We start from the raw sequence: 21,951 nt of genomic DNA, 5'->3' as shown, positions 1-21,951 counted from the left end.
CTACAACAGTTTTGTGTTTTATGCTCAATATGCCAAACCTTCTGTCCTGTGTCAGCTGACTATTGAGCTTTAACAAAATGCAATGCAAAATCAAGTCCAGATCTGAAGCTCTTCTAGGACTGGTCACTGCATGCTCCTCGCTCGGGTCTCTATACCAAAAACGCATTGCCTGCATGCAAACCTCAACTGTCACTCTGCTGATGTCTTCGTCAGCAGGGGGCCATATCCCAAAATCAATGATGTGCACTCAATTAACCTGAGGTTATGGAATACAATGTGTGGAGTTTTTTTTTCTTTCTTTCTCAGGGACTATGTTCACGTCCATAACTTGTGTTGTCTGTGGGACCGGAGACCGTGGGTGAGGCTCTGCCTCTTCCAAAGCACCCTGTGTCCAGAGCAGAAGTAGGTCAACGGAGACTGCCGGTTGGTGAGTTGGAATGATCTTGCTTTCTTTCTCTCTCGCACACGTATGCATGTGTAGGAAAGTTGAGGAGAAAAAAAAAGGCACGAGGAGGAAAATCCCTGCCTTCGATTGAGGGGATAATTGGAACCCACTCGTCCCCTTCAGTAAACATTAGCGAGGGACCCCTCCATTTATAACTTTAAGGGGAGGATTATCTATTTGAGATGTTTAGGTCTCAATGTCAGTTTTGCTTGAAGGAGTCAGCTGGATTTTTAGTTTTTAGTTTTGGTGCTGAAGAAAATGAAAACAGAACATGGGTACATGCATGTTAAGACGGGTGTCTATAGAACGTTATTTTATTTTATTTTTTTAATAGGCCTCCAGATGGAAGACACCAGTAATCTTCATAAAAATCAAAAGCCATTAGAAATGTCAAAGTTTTGCAATGGCTGTTGTCAGATATTTGGGATCCGTGATCAACATTCAGAAGCAGCCCAGTATGACATAGACACAGAAATGCACAGAAAAGACATCATTGACATCGCTGATTAAACTTTAGCTTCAATAAAGTTGAATCAGTAATACTTTAATCACAAATTTATGTCAGATCATGATTTCTTGGTTAATGTCAAGTTTTCATAACAAAGACATTTTTGAATAATGTCAACTTTGTATTAAAAGTGTCATGATTTACCAAATGACACTTCGTGACAACAGTCAGAAATATTCATGAAGACTTGCTCATGTTCATGACAGGTGTTATGTCATGTTTGTGATGGTGTCATGACAGTCTAATTCACAACCCGTCAAATAAAGTGTTACCAAAAAAATCTAATGTACATAGGTCAGAGTGGTCAAGCAAAATTAAAAGGGTGGCCATTGTTTACCTCTCTTTCCCTGCTCAATCACTTCATTAATGTGAGGTGCATTTAAAACACAGCAAAACCACTTTAAATCCATTAACAACAAAACAGCTGTTACACAACATGGTTTATCTTAAACACTCTGCATGTTTCCACACAGCTATTCTATCAAACGTCATTGTATTTCATTATATTAACTTTAAAGAAAAACTGCATTTGTTTATCTTTCACCCGATCCTAGTTTTATTCATGCTTTACACAACATGTCTGTCAGAAAATTAACCTGACTCTCATACAGACAATCCGAAACGCGTTCCATAGGGACTGCAGCTCTCATAAGTTCCTTGTCCTGCTCTGTTTGGTCAGTCAACACAATGTGAATCAACAAGTAACCTCCCTTAGCTAAACAAAATTGTCACAGTAGAAAAAAAAGTATACTTGGCGACTTACCACAGAGGTATACATTTCCCTTTCAATCACCTACAAGATAAATACTACTAACATGTATGCAAATGCCTTCTGGAAAAAAAAATAAAAAAAGGCATCCAGAGCCATCAACTGAGTCCCGGTTTCGTCGTCCTCTCGCTTCAGAGCGAGAGGGAATAGTAGAGGCTCCATTTGCATTTGTACTGTATGCGTTTGCAAGGGTGATAAAAGGCGCAGTGAGAGAGAACACACGGAAGTGACCAGACACATCAACTGTTGGAGGGCTGGTTGCCTCATGAGTGAGGCCTATGACTAAGATCGGAAAAGAGTAGGAGTGTGCCTGTGCCAATGTTGCCATACCAATGCAGCGGAGAGAAAAGACAGAGGGGTAGGAATGGGCTGATTTTGATTGGCCCGAGAAACGGACACACCAAAATAGTGAGACCCAGAATAGTGCTACGTGTGTGGAGTGGGATGCATTTCAGTAAACATTTACATTTAAGTAGAGGTTGCGTGCAAGTGCTTAGAGTGTTATTCCAATGCCATGTGCAATATGTGCGTAAAAGCATTTCTGCGGTTGTGAATTATTAACTTATTGCGCTCATGAGACAGGCTGCATGACACTGACTCTTTAGCAGTCCTAAAGAGAGAGGCAGCAGTCATTCCAGTAAAATGCACCATGAAGTGAAGGGACTTAAAGACCACATCGGAAGACACTTAAACGGGAAGTAGCGTCTGAAGTCTTCAGGTTCCTCCTTTTCTGGTCCATATATGACATTGCTGGGAGAACGATGGCTTTTCATTCTTATTTGCTTCTTATCTGATTCTTTGTCAGTTTTCACCTTGCCAACAGTTTTCTTCGTTGTGTGGCGTTACACCCTCGCATCATGAGAAACACTTTTTTGTTCCCCTCCCGTCGCTTTCTGTCCCACACTACTGTACATGCTTCGCGATTTGCACTGTTGAGTCAGTTTGACAGCACTGAGTGATAAGGGAAATTGAATCATCACGTATTAGCAACATGAGTCGTCCACTATCAATATGCTCTAAAAGGGAAAGTGTTTGTGGTGGTCTAAGTGTTCAAGAGTGCTGAGCATATCAATGCTTTGTTCTGTAGAAAAATAACGCTGCACCCCACTCTCAACACACCATCCTACAGTGAAACCTGGTAGTGGCAGCATTGTGATGTTTTAATCAGTTTCGTAAAAAAATAAAATAAAATAAAATAAAAACAACAAAAACATATAAGTTAGTGAAGAAACAGCCGAATGAAGGCTAAATTATGATTCAGCCGGGAGACACTTGAATCAGGGTGAGGCCATAAAAATAGCATCTGAATTTCCCAAGACGTAATCATCTCACAAAACACAGTTCAATCCAGCATCCAGGAGGCAAATGGAAACTAGTAGCTCAGGTGAGATAAGATTTCAGCTAGGCAGCTATTACTTATGCACTTAGCAAATCTGGCTTCTGAAGAAGACTGAGAAAAGAAGCTCATTTATAAAATAAAGCAATTTAAAGTCCTGTTTACAATTTGCTACAAGACATTTAGGAGACACAGTTTGTAGAGCAAACACATCCATGTACTCTACATAGAGATGGTAGATATGGAGGCTTTTAAGGTGTCATACGTGGTGGAAAAAACAACAAAAGAAATCCCACTAGATGCCCCTTTACTTGCACCAGGCCCACAGTGCAAACTCAGTGGTCGCAGCATCATGCCATGGGAAAGCCTTTTCTTTCACAATTAATTGAAAGACGGATGGAGCAAAATACAGAACAGTCACAGATAAAAACTAGAGAACTTCCATTCACCAACACTCTCCATCTGATCTGACTGAACTGAAGTTAACTTGCAAAGAGTTACAATTCAGTGTCTGGATAGGCAAAGCTGGGAGACATAAGCCAAGAAAAGTTTTAAGTGCACTGAAATGTACTGACATAATACAAATGCATTTCACACTTTCCCAATTTTCATTTGTGAAAAATTGAAGGCATACTATATTTAATTCCAATAATGTACATTGAAGTTTACGCACAGGCACTTTCAATTCAATTCAAATATGCGTTCTGACGAGGCTTGTTTGCCAGAGTAAAAGCACCTTTTAAAAATAACTACTTTAATGCAAATGTTAAACACACTTTTCATTAAGGTCACATTTGAAATGTGTGCTTTTTTATGAGTGTGATGTAATATTCTAAACCCTTAATGTCACCTTTTCATTTGGTGTAAGTGGACAACATGACGTAAACTCTTGAAAACATAGGCTGTGAGTAATTCATGTATATCATATGTTTTACTTTGTGAATTGAGTTACGCAAAATAAAATAAAATAAAATGAAAAGCTTTTCAATAATCATTGATCATGACAGTTTAAGAGTGCTGTGCTCTGCTTCAGCCTCTCTCGGGGGTTCCTGGGAAAGTGCCGCAGCCATCTTCATAAACATATATGCATACACTCACAGAGGGCCCCAGTAGCATCAGTAGCAGCTACAGAGAAGAAGACGTGCATCACCCCAGCTGGGGTGATGCACGTCTGGTTTCAGATGGCGGGGCGTGCTGAGAGCACAGTGTGGAGCACAGCACAGCCAAGTGGACAACAATGGAAGCACGTAGGCGCAGGTGTCCCTGCCACGAACCCAGCGTGTGACAGAATATGTTTATTTGTGAATCTGGCGCCATGTGTACACATGTCTACTTGTCGCCATGCATCTGGCATGCGCTCATACTCTTCGGGAGCGTGCATGTGCTCCTGCGGATTATTTGTTTATGTTGCTTTCTGGTATTGATTCTCTTGCACTCTAGCTGCACTTTAGCAGCACTCATGCACGCTTCCCTCCAGACGATAACACCTGCGCATGGCAATAAAGGAAGTATTCCTAGAAGAAAAATGCATACATCTTTCCTGTTCGAGGCTTGAGCACACAGATGAAGCCGACATGCGGGAGACAAAAAGAGGGGCAATTCGGAACAGAGTCTTTGTCTTTCTAATTGTGTCTGTCTTCATTTGTCCAGCTCTCTATTTACAAGTCGCTCACTCCGTCTCACTCTTATTCTCTCTCTTTAACTCACTGGAGGATGCTAACCCATCAGGTCCCTTGGCTCCCCTCCACAGGATGATGTCATTTCAGATGACATCACCATGCAGTGTGTGTGTGTGTGTGTGGGTGTGTGTGTGTGTGTTTGTGCTGTGTGTATAAGTACGTGTAGCACCCCTACCACCCACCTCACCTCACACCCCCATTTACACACACACGTTCCGTCCCTCATCCTGCAGCTCAGCTCCTTTCTTTAGAGGAAAGGAGCTGTTTGACACACGGCCGCTACACCCACCGTCAGCCAAACTACAAGAGCTCGGGTCGAGGAGAATGAGACAGAAACGGCCGTGGACAGCCAGGAAGGCGAAAACACGTGGACACACATTCGTACAAAGAAGAAGGAGGCGAAGTGGTGCTTGGAGTGGTGGTAGTGCTGTGAGGGCAGAGAACGAAGTGTGGAGGTGTGGCAAGAACTTGGAGAGGGGATGGGCCCTACAGGGGCGAGTCAGCTTAATTACACAACATTGCTGCTACTATAACACCACAAAGCCAAGGCATAAACTGTCATTAAGATAAAAAAGTAGCTCACGGAGGAGTGCCACAGACTGTCTGAATTCTTCTTGGCTCTATTGTCTGTTGTTAACACAGTTATATATAAGACTTAATGGCCTGGTTCAGATTTCTGGTAAACAAACGAATTTAAAGGACTAAAACAACATTTTGCAGAACAGGCATGTTTAGGTTTCTATCTGAGATCTAATGATGCGTAACTTTTTTAGCTGGAACTGTAAAACATCAATGCTCCAGAGGTGAATTTTAAAACAGAAAATTTAGTTTTGCTCTCACGTCTCCATGCAAACGCCATGTTGTGCACGCACATGTTGCTGTTAGAGTTGTGGTGGGAGATGATCGTTTTTAAAAGCTCCTCATGGGTTCTTGACATGAAAAAGTAAAAATGGCTTAACATGACCTTGTTCACCCTGTGATCCATTTGCAGTTTCCAAATGTTTTTAGACTAGAAAAATTAAGCTGCTACACATAAACAAATTCTGTTTATGTGTGATGCCTCACAGCTTTGCTCAGAAAATGTTTTTTCATGCATTTTAAAAAGTTTGCACAGACACCAGAACAATACTGTTTTAAGACAATTGCAGATGGCTTGTCTATGTGAAAAATTAAGGCTGGCCGTTTGAGATTTTTCCCCACTTTTGCACTTTTGTGGTTTGACTCATCCACATAACAGAACAGGACTGAACAATTCGGTCTGCAGAGAGGAAAAGCAGGGCCGACATTCCCTCCATCCAGGGGTTTGTACAGGCCGAGGGTCAGAAAAAGAGGAGCTGGCATCTCTGCAGACACATGTGGACACAAAGACATTTTTACACCTCAGGACTTGCCTGGCCGGCCCGATTGGAGCAGCTCAAATCGGAGGGTGGAAGTGGACTTCAAGGGCGAAGGCAAAGATGCCAAATCTGAATAGACTTAAACAGTTCAGACTTTTATCTTGAGGTTGTTGCTACAAAGTGTCATTTGTTCCTTTATCTCTTTTTTACTGCCCATAAAGTTTATATATTTATACTTATGCCTGCACACTGTAAAGCTCAAAAACCAAAGTCAAATTCTTTGTTCGTACCCACAAATTGGCCAATAAAGCTATTCTGATTCTGATGTAACTTTTCCAGAAAGCCATGTGTTGCTTTAAAGGTGCAGTATTATGTATTTCCCAGACCTATAGTGTCACTTTATAGCACATTCAAGTAACTATGTTTCCTTCATAGTTGTTATAGAACTACAGTACATATCAGACATGACTTCAACTTTGCAATTTAATGTCTTTAAATTGGGCCTCTGTCTCTTTAAGAAGCTCCTACCTTCAGCACATCGTCACAAAAACCATAATACATTAAATCGTTCTGACTGGCATTGGACTGAGAAACATTTCTTATAATGAGGCTCAACAGACTCATCAGGCGCGGTTTGATAGCTGTTGCTGCCACTAGTCTAGAGGAGCTGAGTGGGGAAAGCAAGGGGATATGCGCTCTGTACTGGGGAAAGACAATTCCTGGTGAGCATGAGCACTTAACCATCCTGAATGGCTGCCACAGGAAATGAAAGGATTTCTCAAACATGCATGAAGGAATCAAAGCGACACATGAGGGAATGAAAAGCTCAAAATAGGTGATTTAACATAACACCAACCATATAAAACATTGAAAAATCCAACACTGGTTTTTGTAGAAAGGCAGAGATGGTTTTAGCTCTGTCAACAGATAACATCTAAATTCACGTTTTCATTCTTTCTGTCTACATTTGTATAATATCTGACATTTAGAGATTCAAGCTTATCTCTGCTGAGGGCTCTCTGAAACTTTTTGCCGTGACTAATTTGCCTAAAAGATCTTCTCACTCACATCCTTCACACATGTCTATGTGAAGAGGCACTCCCACTCTGAAAGGAGCCTGGGTTTTACTGAGCACAGTTGGCACTGTTCAAAACCAGTGATGTCATTCTGGTGTATCGGCCAGCAATTTAGCCATCAGCAAGTTTCTGAAATGAGGAATGGCATAGATAAGCCAGTAGTACTACTGAAGTTGTTGTGTCAGTAAAATAAAGGAAGAGAAGTGATGTGTGCAGGTTTTTACTTTTATTTTAGAGTGGAAGTGTGTGAAAAAGGTTCTTCTAAAATACATTTTATAAAGCTCAAAATGTTAAGATATTGTTGGAGTTTTTTGTTGAGTAGTTTTACAGTGAAATCAGCTGTATTTTTTAGTGACAGTGATTTTTTTTATGGCATATGTGTGCTTGTGTTGAGGAGGGGATTTCATTAGAGTCGTAGAGCTGCTCTGTAAGGTTCGGGGGTTTAGTCATGGCGTTTGCCCATCTGTTCCCTGAGAACAGGCCAAGACCCCCGTCACCTCCACCTGCTTCAGCCTCCAGAGGGGACCAGGGCTAATTTTACATCAACAAGGAAGCTCTTTGTGTACACGATGGGGGGATAGATGTTCTTACGGACTGTTGGAAAACTAGAAAACTAGGAATCACATTTTTATGCCAATCCAGAAAGACAATTATCACTTAGCTGAAGACAGAAACAAAAAGAAAAATACAAATCTATATCAAGTACCTTATGTTTTTTGTGATAAATAAATAAATAAATATATGAATAAATTAATTAAATATGTCAACAAATAATGGACGGACTAAAACGTGACATTTTTGGATTATTATTCAAGTACCACTTAATAAAAAACAAACAAACTAAAATCTAGTAATAAAAACACCATGTTGCGAAATTTTAAAATCCAAATTCTCATCAACTAAAATTTATAGTATTTTTTGAAAAACAAATTTAAAATTTTAGCTGAAATTGTGTTAAAATTTAAATATTTATGGGCGCCTCCTGACGACTGGTGGCAGCTACCCAGAGATGGTTCCTTGCTCTGTGCGACGAGACGCCATAGAAATGTCAACATGTTTCATTTATGTTGTTAACATCCAGCTTTTGAGACATTTTGTATTTATTGAGACGCACCGATTGAATTAGCTATTATATTTATGATCTCAGGTTTCTGTAAAACTCTTATCTGCGAGTTTCAGCTGCTTCCAATTGCACTTTAAGAACAATAATAGAGGACAAAATATGGACAGCATTCATCATGCTTTGGCCTAGTCGTGTTGTGTAAGAAAGACTGATTTTACTACTTTTAACGGCGACAAAATGATAGTAAAGGTAACATTTTGTCTATAACCTCTGATGCTTAGGGAGATAACACAATAAAAATCACAGTCCCATGTGTGAAAATAGAGAGCATTGACCCTTAAGTCAGAAATTAAAAAAAAACTTGCCAACATTTTCAAATTGAGTTTTCTCCATCACACACGGACTCAACCTCACCTTTTAAAATCATGTCTTATATTGGCTTTTGATGGTTTTTATGTGTACTGAATCCTGGGTGACAAACCAAAGCTGAAAACATCTGGTCTTTGTCTGGACTGGTGAACCAAATAAGTGTCTGTCATCTCTTGCATTCATTTAATGATTTAGTTTTTGAGTGTTTTATGTAGTACTTGATTCCATGCACATAAATTGTTGTGAAATGAAAGTATTTTTTTCTCTTTTAAAAGTTGGTTTTCGGAAAGAAATCAAGAATGTGATCTGTTCAATCCAACGGAGCTGCCATAGAAGTGAAGCACCTTTTCACAGACTGGCTGTGCTACATTAATGGAGAAAAAGGCATTAAGCTGCTGCTGTTCCATTCTGCTTGTTTGACACTGACTGAGCAGAGGCGTAGTGTTGTAGCAGTCTGTGTGTTTTCAAACACAGCAGGAAAGAGTGGGAACAACTCTACTGAATACCGAGATGAGTTTTTCCTGCGCTGGTTAACTCTTGGATTCTTTCTATGTGCCTTAAAAAGAGCAGCAAACTGACTCAATGTGAAAACTTAGCCATGGCTCCAAATGCACTTATATTTTTATTTTGGTGTGAATTTATAGACCTCTTTCACTCTCAGCCGTTCGTCCCCTCATGCCTGATCCCCCATCATCCTTTATCCTTCCTCCCTCATTCTTCATTCCTAACTTCCTCCTTCATCCCCCGTCCTGATCTCCAATCTCCATCAAACCATTCGCCATCTTTCTTCTCAACCTTTTCTGTCTTTCACATCTCAACCCAACCTCAATCATCCCTCATCCCTGTCTTGTAGTCATCCTTCCTCTCCACCTCCATTCCCTCTTTCATCGTCCTCAATCACCATCCCTCGTTCTCATGTTCTTTACCTCCTCGGCTCCTCTTCAGTTCCTCTTTGCATCCTTTATTCCTACCTCCTTCGTTCCTTACCATAATTCCTACCTTCTTCCTCCTTCATACCTCTTCGCAACATATCTGTCTCCCATACTTCCCCGAATCATACCTCCTTCATCCGTCAACCTTCACTCTTCATTCTTACCATCTTCATTATTAGTCCCTCCTTCTTCATCCCTTTCTTCTTCTTCAAATCCTATGTCCTTTATCCCTACCTCCTCAGTTCATCCTTAATTCCTTTCACCCTTCATCCCTCCTTCATCTAGGCCACCCTCACCCTTTCCTCTTCCATCCATCACTCCTACTTTCTTCATCCTGCATCCTTTTTCTTGACCTTTGTCATCCCTCATCCTTGATTCCCCATGCCTTCCTTGGAAAAACAATTTTGAGATTCCATCACTCTCAATATTCATCAGTACCTTTCGTTTTTCGACATTCTCAGTTCTTTTTGCTAAAAGCTTTAAACTGATGATGTGGCTTGGTCCTTGCAAGTGAAATGGTACCAAGTTCCAGGCCAAAGACTTTATTGTTTTTATTTTCACTTTCTATCCTTAATATCATGATTTCAGTTTGGAAAGTGACATTTACTTATTCAGATTTGTGTGTTTCAGAGAGAAGCCATCCTCATAAGAAGCAATCTTTTTCCTCTTTGGTTTCTCTGGCCTGGTCATTAGCGTCAAATTTCATTGGACACAAACTTAACATTCATTTTCTTCCTCTTCACAACTACATGTTCTTTTGTGTTGTGTTTTATCACGTAAAATTCCAATAAAACACACTGAGGTTTGAGATTTAGATGTGACAAATTGTGAAAAAAGTTTGAGGAGTACAAAAACACTCTAAGCCTTTCTTGAAGAATAACAATGGTGATCCTTTCTTTTTTTTATTTTATTTTATTAGTTGTGTTGAGGGGGCTGAGAAGCAGTAATCCACCCAATCTGAGATGTTTTCTGCAGCCAAGCTCTCCCTCTGCTTCCCTGCACTTCCCCACGCACATCTTTTTCAGACACACTCTCGCCAGCACATGTGCTCTCCTGCATTGCGTGCACCTGTTCCCCCAAAAGATTGCAGAGTTTTTTCTCTTAAAACAGCTTGCAACAGAACGACAGGTCTCCAACTCTGCGTGGGAACAGGGGTCTGCTCCTTAGCGAGTGTGTGTGAGTTGACGATCCTTTTGAAGAGGGAGGGGACCATTTAACACACCCTATTTAACTCAATCCTTTGCCCTTCCACCGATCTTTGTCCACTCTCCGAACTCTTGTCGTCCTCCTCTCCCTTTACACACACCCTCCACCCACCCACCCCGTGGGCTTAAATGTCACCCCTAACATTGACATGTTTTGGGTCATTTCATCTGATGGGATCTCCTGGGAGAAATTAGCATGTGCAAAAGAAAAGTCCACAACTTTTAAAAGCTCAGTGTTTCCAATTTGCCACCACATGCTTCACATTAGCCATGTATTTAAAAAGGTCAGGGACTGGGCAGAGCGCCCGAGGGGGTGCGGGGGAGTCCCTGTGAAGGAGCCAGAGGAAGCGCAAGAAGAAAGTGAGCTTAATTGTAGTCCACAGCTGTGATCATATTTTTTTTAATCATTTTGTTCAGCCTCTGCAAACAAATGCACAGAAAGCAGAACTTTTTGAGCAAATTATTGTTTTGCCTGCACATTGGTTTCCAACAACTAGTGCAGTGTCTTGCAAAAGTACTGACATACCTGGTGATTGTTCTGAAGTGGCATGGTGCAACCGCAGACTTCAGCGTGCGCTAATTGGACTGGATGTGACATAACCACAGAAAACAATGCATAATTGTGAAGTGGGTGGAAAATGACACATAGTTTGCAATAATGTTTTATTCATAAATGAAAATTCTCAGAAGTGCTGTGTGTGTTTCAACGATTTAGCCCCATGTACTCCAACACACTTGGACCACAGATGGAAGCATGAAGACAGCAGGCAGGTTGCTTTAATTGGTCCTCTGGTCAGATTACTCCGAAACTGGAGCACACGATGAACCGGGTGAAACGTGGTAGTGGCAGCATCATACTGTGGGGCTCATTTTCCTCAGCAGGGACAAGGAAGCTAGTCAGAGTTTACTAAAAAAAAAAAAAAAAAAAAAAAAATATATATATATATATATATATATATATATATATATATATATATATATATATATATATATATTATATATTATATATATATATATATATATATATATATAATTGTTGTGTTGAGGGGGCTGAGAAGCAGTAATCCACCCAATCTGATATATATATATATATATATATATATTATATATATTATATATATATATATATTATATATATATATATATATATATATAAGGAATGGAGCTAAATGCAGGGCAATCAATTCAGTTTAATGTAGTTTATTCACATTCACCAATTCACAACAAATGTTGTTTTGTGCCACTTTGCAAAAAGTTTAATTGTAGTTCAATTCCTCATTCATCCCAATTAATCCTAGTTATCAAACAGTTCGTTAAGCTCAGCTTGTATTTAAGGAAACCCAACAGATTGCAGCAATCACTCCTCCTGAAAAGTCGCATAGCGACAGTAGACAATTGCATTGTGTCACTGACCCTATGATCCCTCATATTGTAAAAGCATGTGGCAACAGTAGAGAGGAAAATCTCTCCTTTAACAAGAATAAAACCTGCAGCAGACTCTGGCTCAGTGCAAGTTACAAGAATAGGCTGTTTACCAATTAAAATCACCCAAAAGCTGCAGAAAGAGCTACAATTGAATAAGAGAAAACTATATTCAAATGATAGAACGACTGTAAATCTAAAACAAAATCTGTCGCAAGACTTGAAAATAGCTGTTCACAGCCAATCACTTGTCTGTTTGTCACTATAGTTTTGCAAATAAGAATAAATTCGTATTTCACACTGCAGATGTTTATCGGCGCTGGAGAAATGCCCCAAAAGATTGCTGCTATTATTGCTGCAAAATAGGGTTACATAAAGTATGGAGTGATATATTTTAAGATTTGTTCTTTGTTCAAAGAGTATGAAAGATCAGATACCAGAGATTAAATATAGATTCGATTAATAAAATGGTCTAAAATGTTATTATGTTCAAAGAAAAATAATCAAATTTAAGATGTAAAAAAACCCATTTGTTTTCTTGGGACCGAATACACGAATCTGCTGCCTGTCTTCTATCGTCAAGGACTAATATTAGGCACTTGTGGTCCTGCAGATTTGTTTTATTTGTTCTGAGGCCAAATTACATCCTTATCGCATCTGCTGTGTGTTTGTCTTGTTTATATCACGAATCAGTCTTGGGTGAGGCCTCTCAAATGTGTGTGTGCCTGCTGGTCTGCATGTATGTGTGAGCGCAAGCATGTTAACTTGCCAGTCTGTGGGCGTGTGCGTGTGTGTCTGTGTGTGTGCAGCCAAGCCTAAAAGCATTTAAGCAGGAATGGGAGAGGGTCTGGAATCCTGGGATGACATCATTATCCATGATGTCATTTCTGCAGGGTGACTTTGGCACATGCGATCGCTTGGGTGAGGTCACACGTTCACTTTTTACTCCCAGTAATTGACAATGAAACAGTGGGTCACCGCTGTAGATTGAGCCACGTCAAATTTAGCCACACATTAGGTAGTCAGAAATAACAGAGTAGAAATGTGTTATTAATCTGTTTTTTTTTAATACTGCCAAAGAGGCAAAGCTGAGCTTGCGAGCAAATTTAAATGAAATCCCATATGAAGCTGGGCAGAGATCTGAATTTGATATTTGTACTGACTCCCCTGTAATGTAATGTGAGAATTTAATACGTGCTTTTTAGCAGCAGCTTGTGTTGATTGTTTCACTGCTCTTGTCATGAACAAGTGAGATTTTCACCCTCATTTTCACATTTATAAGCAGCAGACTGAACAAAAAATTCATTGGACTTTTTAAAAATGTATTTGTCATTTGAGCAAAAGAGGGTTTCAAAAGCTCATCTCCAAATCAAGTGATGGAAAAAAAAAAGTTTCACTATTTACATTAAACATCTGCTAAATGTTGTTTCAGTCATAATTTCAGCCTTTTTACATGACATAGCGTGCAAGGATGAAGTTTTCAGTTTGGTATTGGTGCTCCTGTTTCTGGTTTAAAAATTATTTTTTAGTTATTTCATGATTTTTACATCAATTCTTCAACTTATAAGATAATGTAATCACTATGTCATTACAGATGAATTACAGCTAAAAAGATCAGAATGTAATTCACTCGGTTTAATTAGTATTTTTCTGAAAAAAGAGCCCAGCATTCTCAACTATAGATATTAGATTACTTACTAGATTGGTAACAGTCATCAGTGAGAGTACTTTACTGATATTTTTGTTCTGTTTCTAAGAAAGTTTGGAATTCAGGGAAAAAAAAAACAAAAACCCAACAACGCATAAATTAGTTCTGCACTGAGCCTTGCTTCTTCCTTTAAAGTTTCAATAAGTTGAATAAACGTCTGCAGGACGAGATGAAGCAACGGTTGACTTATTCGGCCGAAAGAGTCTTTCCAGCAGTTAACGTGGGTTTTCCGTGCACTTCAACGCAAGATGAGGTGTTTAAACCCTCCACACATGAAGGGTGTCATCTGTGCTGGTAACTTGCCATGATTATCCAGGGAAGTTCCTCACCGTGATAATCGAAAAGAAAAGGCAAAACACTCAGCACCCTGCAGCCATGTGCAAGACATTGTGATGTTTGCTCGGACCACAAGAGAGTATGTTTGGAAATAGCCTCAACCTGCGCTCATTCTAACAGACCAAGGTTATTCATCTGGTGAGTGCTTTTTGTATTGTCTGAGGCAGAATGTGTCAATGGAAAATGATTCAGTTTCTTGACTCAAGTTTTAGAAATAAAGAGTACCTATGGGTCATTTTTGGCAGGAATTTTTCCAAGCACATTATTTAGCCTACATCCATCACTTTATCAACGCGTGAACATGCACACGCGCACACACACAACCACACGCAAACGCGTACACAGGCACACATGGATGGCTTGAGGCGGGCCATCCATTCTCATTAAGATAGTTGCAGTGGGCTGACGGTAAACTGAGAGTGTGCCAAAGTCATAAACCTACACACCCTTCCCCGCCATTACCTCATGATTATGATATCACACCCGTGTCTCATAGTGATGACATCACACCCCCCCCAAATTCACTGTCTGGCTTTTTTCTACATGCCAAAACCGTCATCTCTGAAAAGCCAAGGACAAAACGAAGACTCGCCGAGTTCGGTCCGAAGAGTACACAGTAAATTTCGCAGTGTTAAATATGCTGTGTTAAAATTGATTGACTCTTTCAGAGCTAATACAACAACAGACTGAGTATAATGCCACCTAGTGTTGGTGTAAATTTCCAGAGTGTATTCACGTCGTGTCAATTTGACTCTGACAAGCTCCGCCCACCTCCTCCTCTCAAACCAACAAGTCTAACCGTTGTGTGGACGCCATTTTTCTCCTGCTTGAACGACTGCGGTAAGTTTCTTTTTATAAGATAATAATACAATTTGAATTGTTTTATAAGAATATTTTATTTGTTTCCCGGTTTATGAGTGGGCTAGATATCTAAATACTGAGTTTTATACGGCTAACCTGAACGAGTGAAAGCCTAGCTTAAAATGCCCGCCTAAAATCCATGTCCAAGCCATATAGCATAGATATTTGTTTCATTTATTATTTATTTAGTTATTTTTTGCAATGCAACATAAATTAACCGTAAGCGATGCTAATAGTCCAGTTTCATAGTTGACACTGAATTTGGCGCGAGTGATTTTTTTTTCCGTGCCCAGCATCATAGCTCTACTGTAAACCTTGAGTGACTCCGCCATTAACCGTTGCTAGTGCTAACAGACAAGGCGAAAAAGAAGCGAGGCAGTTGAATTAACTGTTCTAGTTACTGAAGGAATGGGAATTTATTAATTGTCTAACTTGGATAAGAGTGCAAAGAAGTCAAATTAATTTGCGCCCAAGCCATTATTGTGTAAACTTTAATCATTGTTTTCTATGAAAACGATGTGATGTGAGCTGTATTGGTTTGTGAAGCAGTTGGCACGTTTCATAAACTGAAAGAATTCCAGTACTAAAGATGAATGACTGAGGAATTATGTGCTGCAGGAACCATGTTGATTAAAACAAGACTTGGCGAGCTGCAAAAATTTGTCCCACTAAGCCGAATCTGAAGGAGTTTTTGACAGCAGGTAAGACACTGGGAGCTTTACACAGGAAGCTCTGAGGCGCTTGTAATGTTACTTGACATTGTTTATTCAAAAGTAATGTTCCAGAATTTATGTGCACATGTGAGTATTAGAGCAACATAACCTCATAATTGTTGTTTAGACAAGCATTTGTCTTTTTCTCTGGCATTTGCAAAATTTGGCGTGCCAACTGTAACAGAGGGCGTGAAGGTTGTTGACAGTTCAGGGACTGAGTTGGATGAAGATGTTGTTAAGGATCTCTCTGCTAACCTTCAAATATGAAACTGGTTTGTTATATTTGTAATTCATTTTAATATTTAATAAGCTTGCTATTTCATTGTGATTACTGTTTTTTGTCTTTCATCTGCTTCTCTTATGGTTAGAATTTGGAATCTCAGCCAAGCTCATTCTTGTTTTTGTAAGTTGAAAGATTTTCTTATATTTACTAGCATCATCCGAAGAAGGATCTTGTCAACAAGGGCTTGGAGGACCAGCTGCTAGACGAGACACCAAGTTTGTTCCAGAGACTGTCCTGAGTGAAGAAGAGTGCAAGGAAGCCATCACACTGATTAAGCATTCAGCTGATGAGGACAAAATCAAGAAGATGAAGCTCACATTTGACTTCCGGCGCAACATGGTCCTTGACCCCCAACGGTCAAGCAACATACTCTCTGTCTTTCCACGTTTCAAAGATGTCAAAGGCTTGGTAATTATTTATTTTGATAATTTTACACTCATGTAAAAATAGTGTATTTTTGTGACAAGTCAAAATGAATACAGTTAAAGTGGCTGGGAAATGTTTTAAGCTTTTTACTATCTACATCCTAGGTGGAGCAGGATTTTGTCCTGATGTTTGGAGAAGATGTGTCTGGCAAGTTTCTGGAAAAATGGACGACCACGTTCAAGAGAAAGATCATCCAACAATGCAGGAAGCTTCCAACCACCAGTGACCTTGAAGAACTTCTCCTGGCAGCTGATACTCCTGAGGATAGCACTGAAGTGGATGATGACATGAGTAAGGATGACTTTCAACAATATGTAGAATTCAATTATTGTGTGAGCTTCACTTAGTGATGTACACATAATTTAAATTGTGTAGTCACTAGGTTTTGATGGTCAATTCAACATCAAATATTTCTTATCACAGGTTGGGACAGTGACCTCTCATCGATTTTGCTGCTGCTACACCTGATTCCCCCCTCTGCCTTGGGTCGTAAGAGACCAGGGAAGGTATCTGCCTCCCAAGCAGAGAAGCGTCTTGTGGTCTTCAAGAAGGTTTGTATTTGTTGCAAATTTTATTTTATGTTATACTCGAGGTTGTTTCACTGGGAGATTTCAGTTTTATGGTGATATCACATAGTTAAATGCTGTTTTTCCATATCTGTTTTTTGTGGAACATTGCAGCTTTGTAATTATATTGTTCTTTTCTTTTTTCCCCCCACAGACAGGAACCAACATCCAAGAACATCTTGATGCCATCACGACGAGCACACAACCCTATCTCCTTGCTGTGGGACGGAGGAAGAAAGTAGCCCACCAGTTTCTTCATCATCCTTGACAAGAATGCCATTGCTTGCAGGTCAACATCCTCTCTTGGTGCTTTTGATGAACTGTTTAAGGCACATTACGTGTTTGCCACAACATACATGTTCATGGTTACTTGGATGGAAAAACTCTTTGCCTTAAATGTACTCTGTCAACTTCGAGCCGTCAATGGGATGTACACCATGTGATGTTACTGTGACAAAAGTTAACAGTGGATATTAAAATCTGCTTTAATTCAATAAATAAGTTAAATGCATTTCTGTGGTAATGTGATTTTTATTCAGTTGTACATTTCACTCTACAAAACTGTAAAAATAGCACTTCATATTTATCTGTGCAGAGTTGTTTTTTCACAGCTAAAGAGTAAATTATCTACACAGTGGAGTGTCAGTTTAACAGTCATAGGAGTTATATGAGCCTCCAGTGTAAACTCTCAATAACTCGATGCAGTGTTAAATAACATGAGAACCAGAGTAGTTTTTTCATCATTATGGAGTAACTTATTAACTCTGATTAGAATCAGATTTACTCTTATCAGAGTTATTTGACTAGGAGTGTTAAGTTTTATTAACACTGCACAGTGTTAGCCAGTGTAAAATTTTTACTCGATTTAGAGTTAAATTTAACTCTGAAAATGTAACACTGTTGAAAGAGTAACATTAACACCAATTCCGATAGGGAACATATAGACTCGGAAACGGTGTTAAATTCGACTATAGGTGTTGCTTTAACACTGCCAAATTTACTGTGTAATAGCTCAGAGAGGAAGGCGTCTGGTTTCACCACTGTTGTCCTGTTCACACAAGATGATGATGATGGTCTGGACAAAAAAGCACTTACTATATAGGAAAATTTCTGACGTCATGTTCTTATTTGGACTTTTTGACCATTATTCACAAAGCGCATCTATCTACTTTTATGGCAGCATTTGCTGACGTTCAAAATTTCATGAACAGGTTGATCAATCGCGGGTGAAATATCATTGTGTCTATTGACTCGTGTGCCTCAAAAATGACGTCGTTCTAAACCAGCTTCGCCAGTTTCATGGAAAATGACAGTTTTGACATTAAAGTGTAGATCCATCAGGGGAACAATTTCACTAAAAGACTGACTGTTAATTTTATGAAGCAGCAGGGGTAAATCCATCTTCTGAGGGTTGCACGCCTGCGTCCCAGCCATCCGGCTCCTGTCAGCTCTGTGACGTCCCTCTGACTGCTTGAAACGTCTTGATGTGTCCTGTGTACTCCTGCATATTTGACCAAAGGGAGGACAGTCGATGCCAAAAAACAGGCATCAAACCAAACCAAACAACGACAGATGTGAGTCGTCAGAGAATGCAATTTCTCTGAAAAAATCTCGCAATATCCTTAAATCTCAAGTTTGAAAATCAAAATTGTTTCCCACAAAATTGATGAGCACAAACGACGATTGTCTCCCTCTTAGTAAGTTTCTAAATGAAGAGATTTAGCAGAAAGTCTTTCTTTTGTTTCTCTCAGTGTGTCAACCCCTAAAGATTTATGTGGATTGAACGTGATGACTGTGCTCTTACTGTGAGCCTGAGAACAATCCAGATAATCTTTTAATGGCGTGAGTTGTCAACGGTCTCACAACTCTCGGAGTGGAGGTAGCAGTCCCTTCTGTCCTCTTGACGGTTTCATGTCTGAAACTGGGTCCCTTGAAAGTTAAATGAAGAAAATGCTGTCAAGAGAGAAAAATTTGGATGTAAGGAACAAGCTGCAAAACAAGCATGGACAGTACAGATGGTTCCAATATTTTATTTTGCACAATTCTGCTGTGGTTTGCTCCGCTTGCAAAATATTTTTCTTTCAAATTATTTTTTTAAAACTTAAGAAAATGTGTATCTTGTGGGCAAACAGAAAAGCAGGGGGATAATCTATCTATCTATCTATCTATCTATCTATCTATCTATCTATCTATCTATCTATCTATCTATCTATCTATCTATCTATCTATCTATCTATCTATCTATCTATCTATCTATCTATCTATCTATCTATCTATCTATCTATCTATCTACTATCTATATCTATCTATCTATCTATCTATCTATCTATCTATCTATCTATCTATCTATCTATCTATCTATCTATCTATCTATCTATCTATCTATCTATCTATCTATCTATCTATCTATCATCTATCTATCTATCTATCTATCTATCTATCTATCTATCTATCTATCTATCTATCTATCTATCTATCTATCTATCTATCTATCTATCTATCTATCTATCTATCTATCTATCTATCTATCTATCTATCTATCTATCTATCTATCTATCTATCTATCTATCTATCTATCTATCTATCTATCTATCTATCTATCTATCTATCTCTATCTATCTATCTATATCTATCTATCTATCTATCTATCTATCTATCTATATCTATCTATCTATCTATCTATCTATCTATCTATCTATCTATCTATCTATCTATCTATCTATCTATCTATCTATCTATCTATCTATCTATCTATCTATCTATCTATCTATCTATCTATCTATCTATCTATCTATCTATCTATCTATCTATCTATCTAAATATTGATATTTAGTTTAAACTAGGCCAATTTTAAGTGTGAATATACAAATTGCCACTATAATTACATTTCTATTAGAGTTGGAATTTAAATGCACAACCTGTGACAAACATATACAGGTGCAGCTCAATAAATTGGATTATCGTGTAATGAGGCTTGTTTACTATATTAAGCATAGTTTTAAAAAAGATTATTTCGTCAAGTCCACATTTACATATTGAAATCTTGTTTAGCTCTGATATAATATTCTGTTCTTGTTTTGGATAGCTTTTTGCACATTTATGAAAATAAATAATCATTTTAAAACTGTATTTTATGTTTCCTCTGGCGATTTTTGTCTGACATTTTGTTGATCTGAAACATTGCAACGTGACAACAAACAAACAAACACACACACAATGTGTAAAAAGGCAAATATTTTTGGAGTACAGGCAATCAAATACATGAATAATATAAGCATAAAAAATTAATACATTTGAAAGGCTTATGGCATTACACATAAAATATAACAAAACCCCAGTCTGCCGGGTGAATAATTTTCCTGCCCTGCAATATCACCATGTTCTCCTTTGAACATAGACATTGTAGCTATTTTTAATCACCATCATCACAAAGGAAGTTAATGGGGACAGAATGGGGACGCACACCTTTATAAGACAGCATACCGAGAAAAACAGAAAAAGCATCATAAACAAACACTGAGTGTGTGGGTAAAAGTTTTGAGTCATCCCTCAGTTCTTATTTTGTTCTCTCTGAAATCTTCCCTCCAAGATACCAGACTTTTTAATCATCTTCTGAAACCACCTTGCGTAATGTCTCTTCAGGCTTTCTGAGGATCAAAAGTTTTGCTTTGGATTGTTTCAGTCATCAAATTCAGTAATTTCACCTGACAGTGCTTGGTAAAATAGCTTTTTCTACCACACAGTGCATAACTCGGACACACGAATCACTGAAACATAGAAGATTTCTTAAATAAAGACCGTTGTTGTGTCTACAGAAAGCTGGTCACTTTGCACTTTGGTCCCAGTCAGCACTTTTGTTTCAAGCTCATGTATTTCTGTGAAGAAGAAAATGCAGAAGATCAGAAGTGAAATTGTTGGAATGACGTCAATCGTCTTTTAGGGGTGAAACTTTTTTTTCTTCATTCTCCACTTGTTTGGTTTTCAACCCACACTGCAGACCACGTTGTTACGGTCAGACACAATGAATGAAAAGGCAATGAGTGAAAACCCCCCATCAAAACTCAAAAGAAAGACATTAAAAGACATTCAGACAAGAAATTTAGCAAATAACTTACAGAAAGACTTGTTAACTGTTGATTAAAACATTTTTTTAACAGATAAAATGTGATGAAGTGAACTTACAGCTTTCATTCTGTTCAAAGCTGCACTCCAGTTTGATGCCAGAAACTATAATCCGCCTTTGTGTGTGAGCTTTTGCAGTAGTTGCTTCTTCCCACATGAGTGGCCTTTCAGCCCATGTCAGCACAGCACTAATTCTACAAGTGATGTCACTCTCTTACCAGCTTCATTTAGCATCTTGACAAGATCTTTTGCTTTATCTCTGAGTTGATTCCAACATTTCGCACCAAAACACATTCATCTCTGTCACAGATGACACATAAACCTTGTGGACTGTACTTACAAACATTTTTCTGTTTGTCTCAAATGTAGAAATGACTGGAATAATTGAAGTAATTGAAATAATTTGGCAATATTAATAAAAGTGAGTTAATCTTATACATAGCATATGTAAATATGAGATTAAACCTATTTTTCTTTTAGCTAATAAACTGCCATAGTTCAAAAATAAAAACATTGTCACTGTAAATATTTCAACTGATAAAATCTCCTAAAACTGACATTCATTCCTTAGGCTGCCATCACTGACTCACTTTTCTACAATCTGCTGTTTGCAACAAATAAAATTTTATGTATACACTCTTTATGAGAGATCAGCAAAAAGCTAAAAGCTATGCATAAAGTGGGAAAAACAGGCTTCTTTCTGAAAATATGAATGAATGAATTTGATTTCCTGAGAGTCCTATAAATACAGTGAAAACATGAAAAAGTATTCCAGCGGAAGCATCAAATACTTAA

General features: G+C 38.6%; 1 protein-coding gene across 1 annotated transcript; it reads left to right on the top strand.

Moving 5' to 3' along the window:
• Positions 1-14,814: 14,814 nt before the first annotated feature.
• On the top strand, positions 14,815-17,302 carry LOC129361204 (uncharacterized). Its single transcript, XM_055031951.1, has 5 exons — positions 14,815-15,025; positions 16,194-16,450; positions 16,573-16,759; positions 16,892-17,019; positions 17,189-17,302. Exons 1-5 carry the CDS (start codon positions 14,881-14,883, stop codon positions 17,300-17,302), a joined length of 831 nt encoding a protein of 276 aa, XP_054887926.1. The 5' UTR covers positions 14,815-14,880.
• The last annotated feature ends 4,649 nt before the right edge of the window (positions 17,303-21,951 follow it).

This window comes from Poeciliopsis prolifica, unplaced genomic scaffold (assembly GCF_027474105.1).
Source record: "Poeciliopsis prolifica strain line A6 unplaced genomic scaffold, Auburn_PproV2 SCAFFOLD007, whole genome shotgun sequence".
NCBI lineage: Eukaryota > Metazoa > Chordata > Actinopteri > Cyprinodontiformes > Poeciliidae > Poeciliopsis > Poeciliopsis prolifica.
This window is presented reverse-complemented; position numbering and strand designations above follow the sequence as displayed.

Coding starts and splice junctions, on each gene's coding strand:
- LOC129361204 (XM_055031951.1), top strand. CDS start 14,881: ATGCCACCTAGTGTTGGTGTAAATTTCCAGAGTGTATTCACGTCGTGT. Junction 16,451..16,572: donor TCAAAGATGTCAAAGGCTTG/GTAATTATTTAT, acceptor TCTACATCCTAG/GTGGAGCAGGATTTTGTCCT. Junction 17,020..17,188: donor GTCTTGTGGTCTTCAAGAAG/GTTTGTATTTGT, acceptor TTCCCCCCACAG/ACAGGAACCAACATCCAAGA.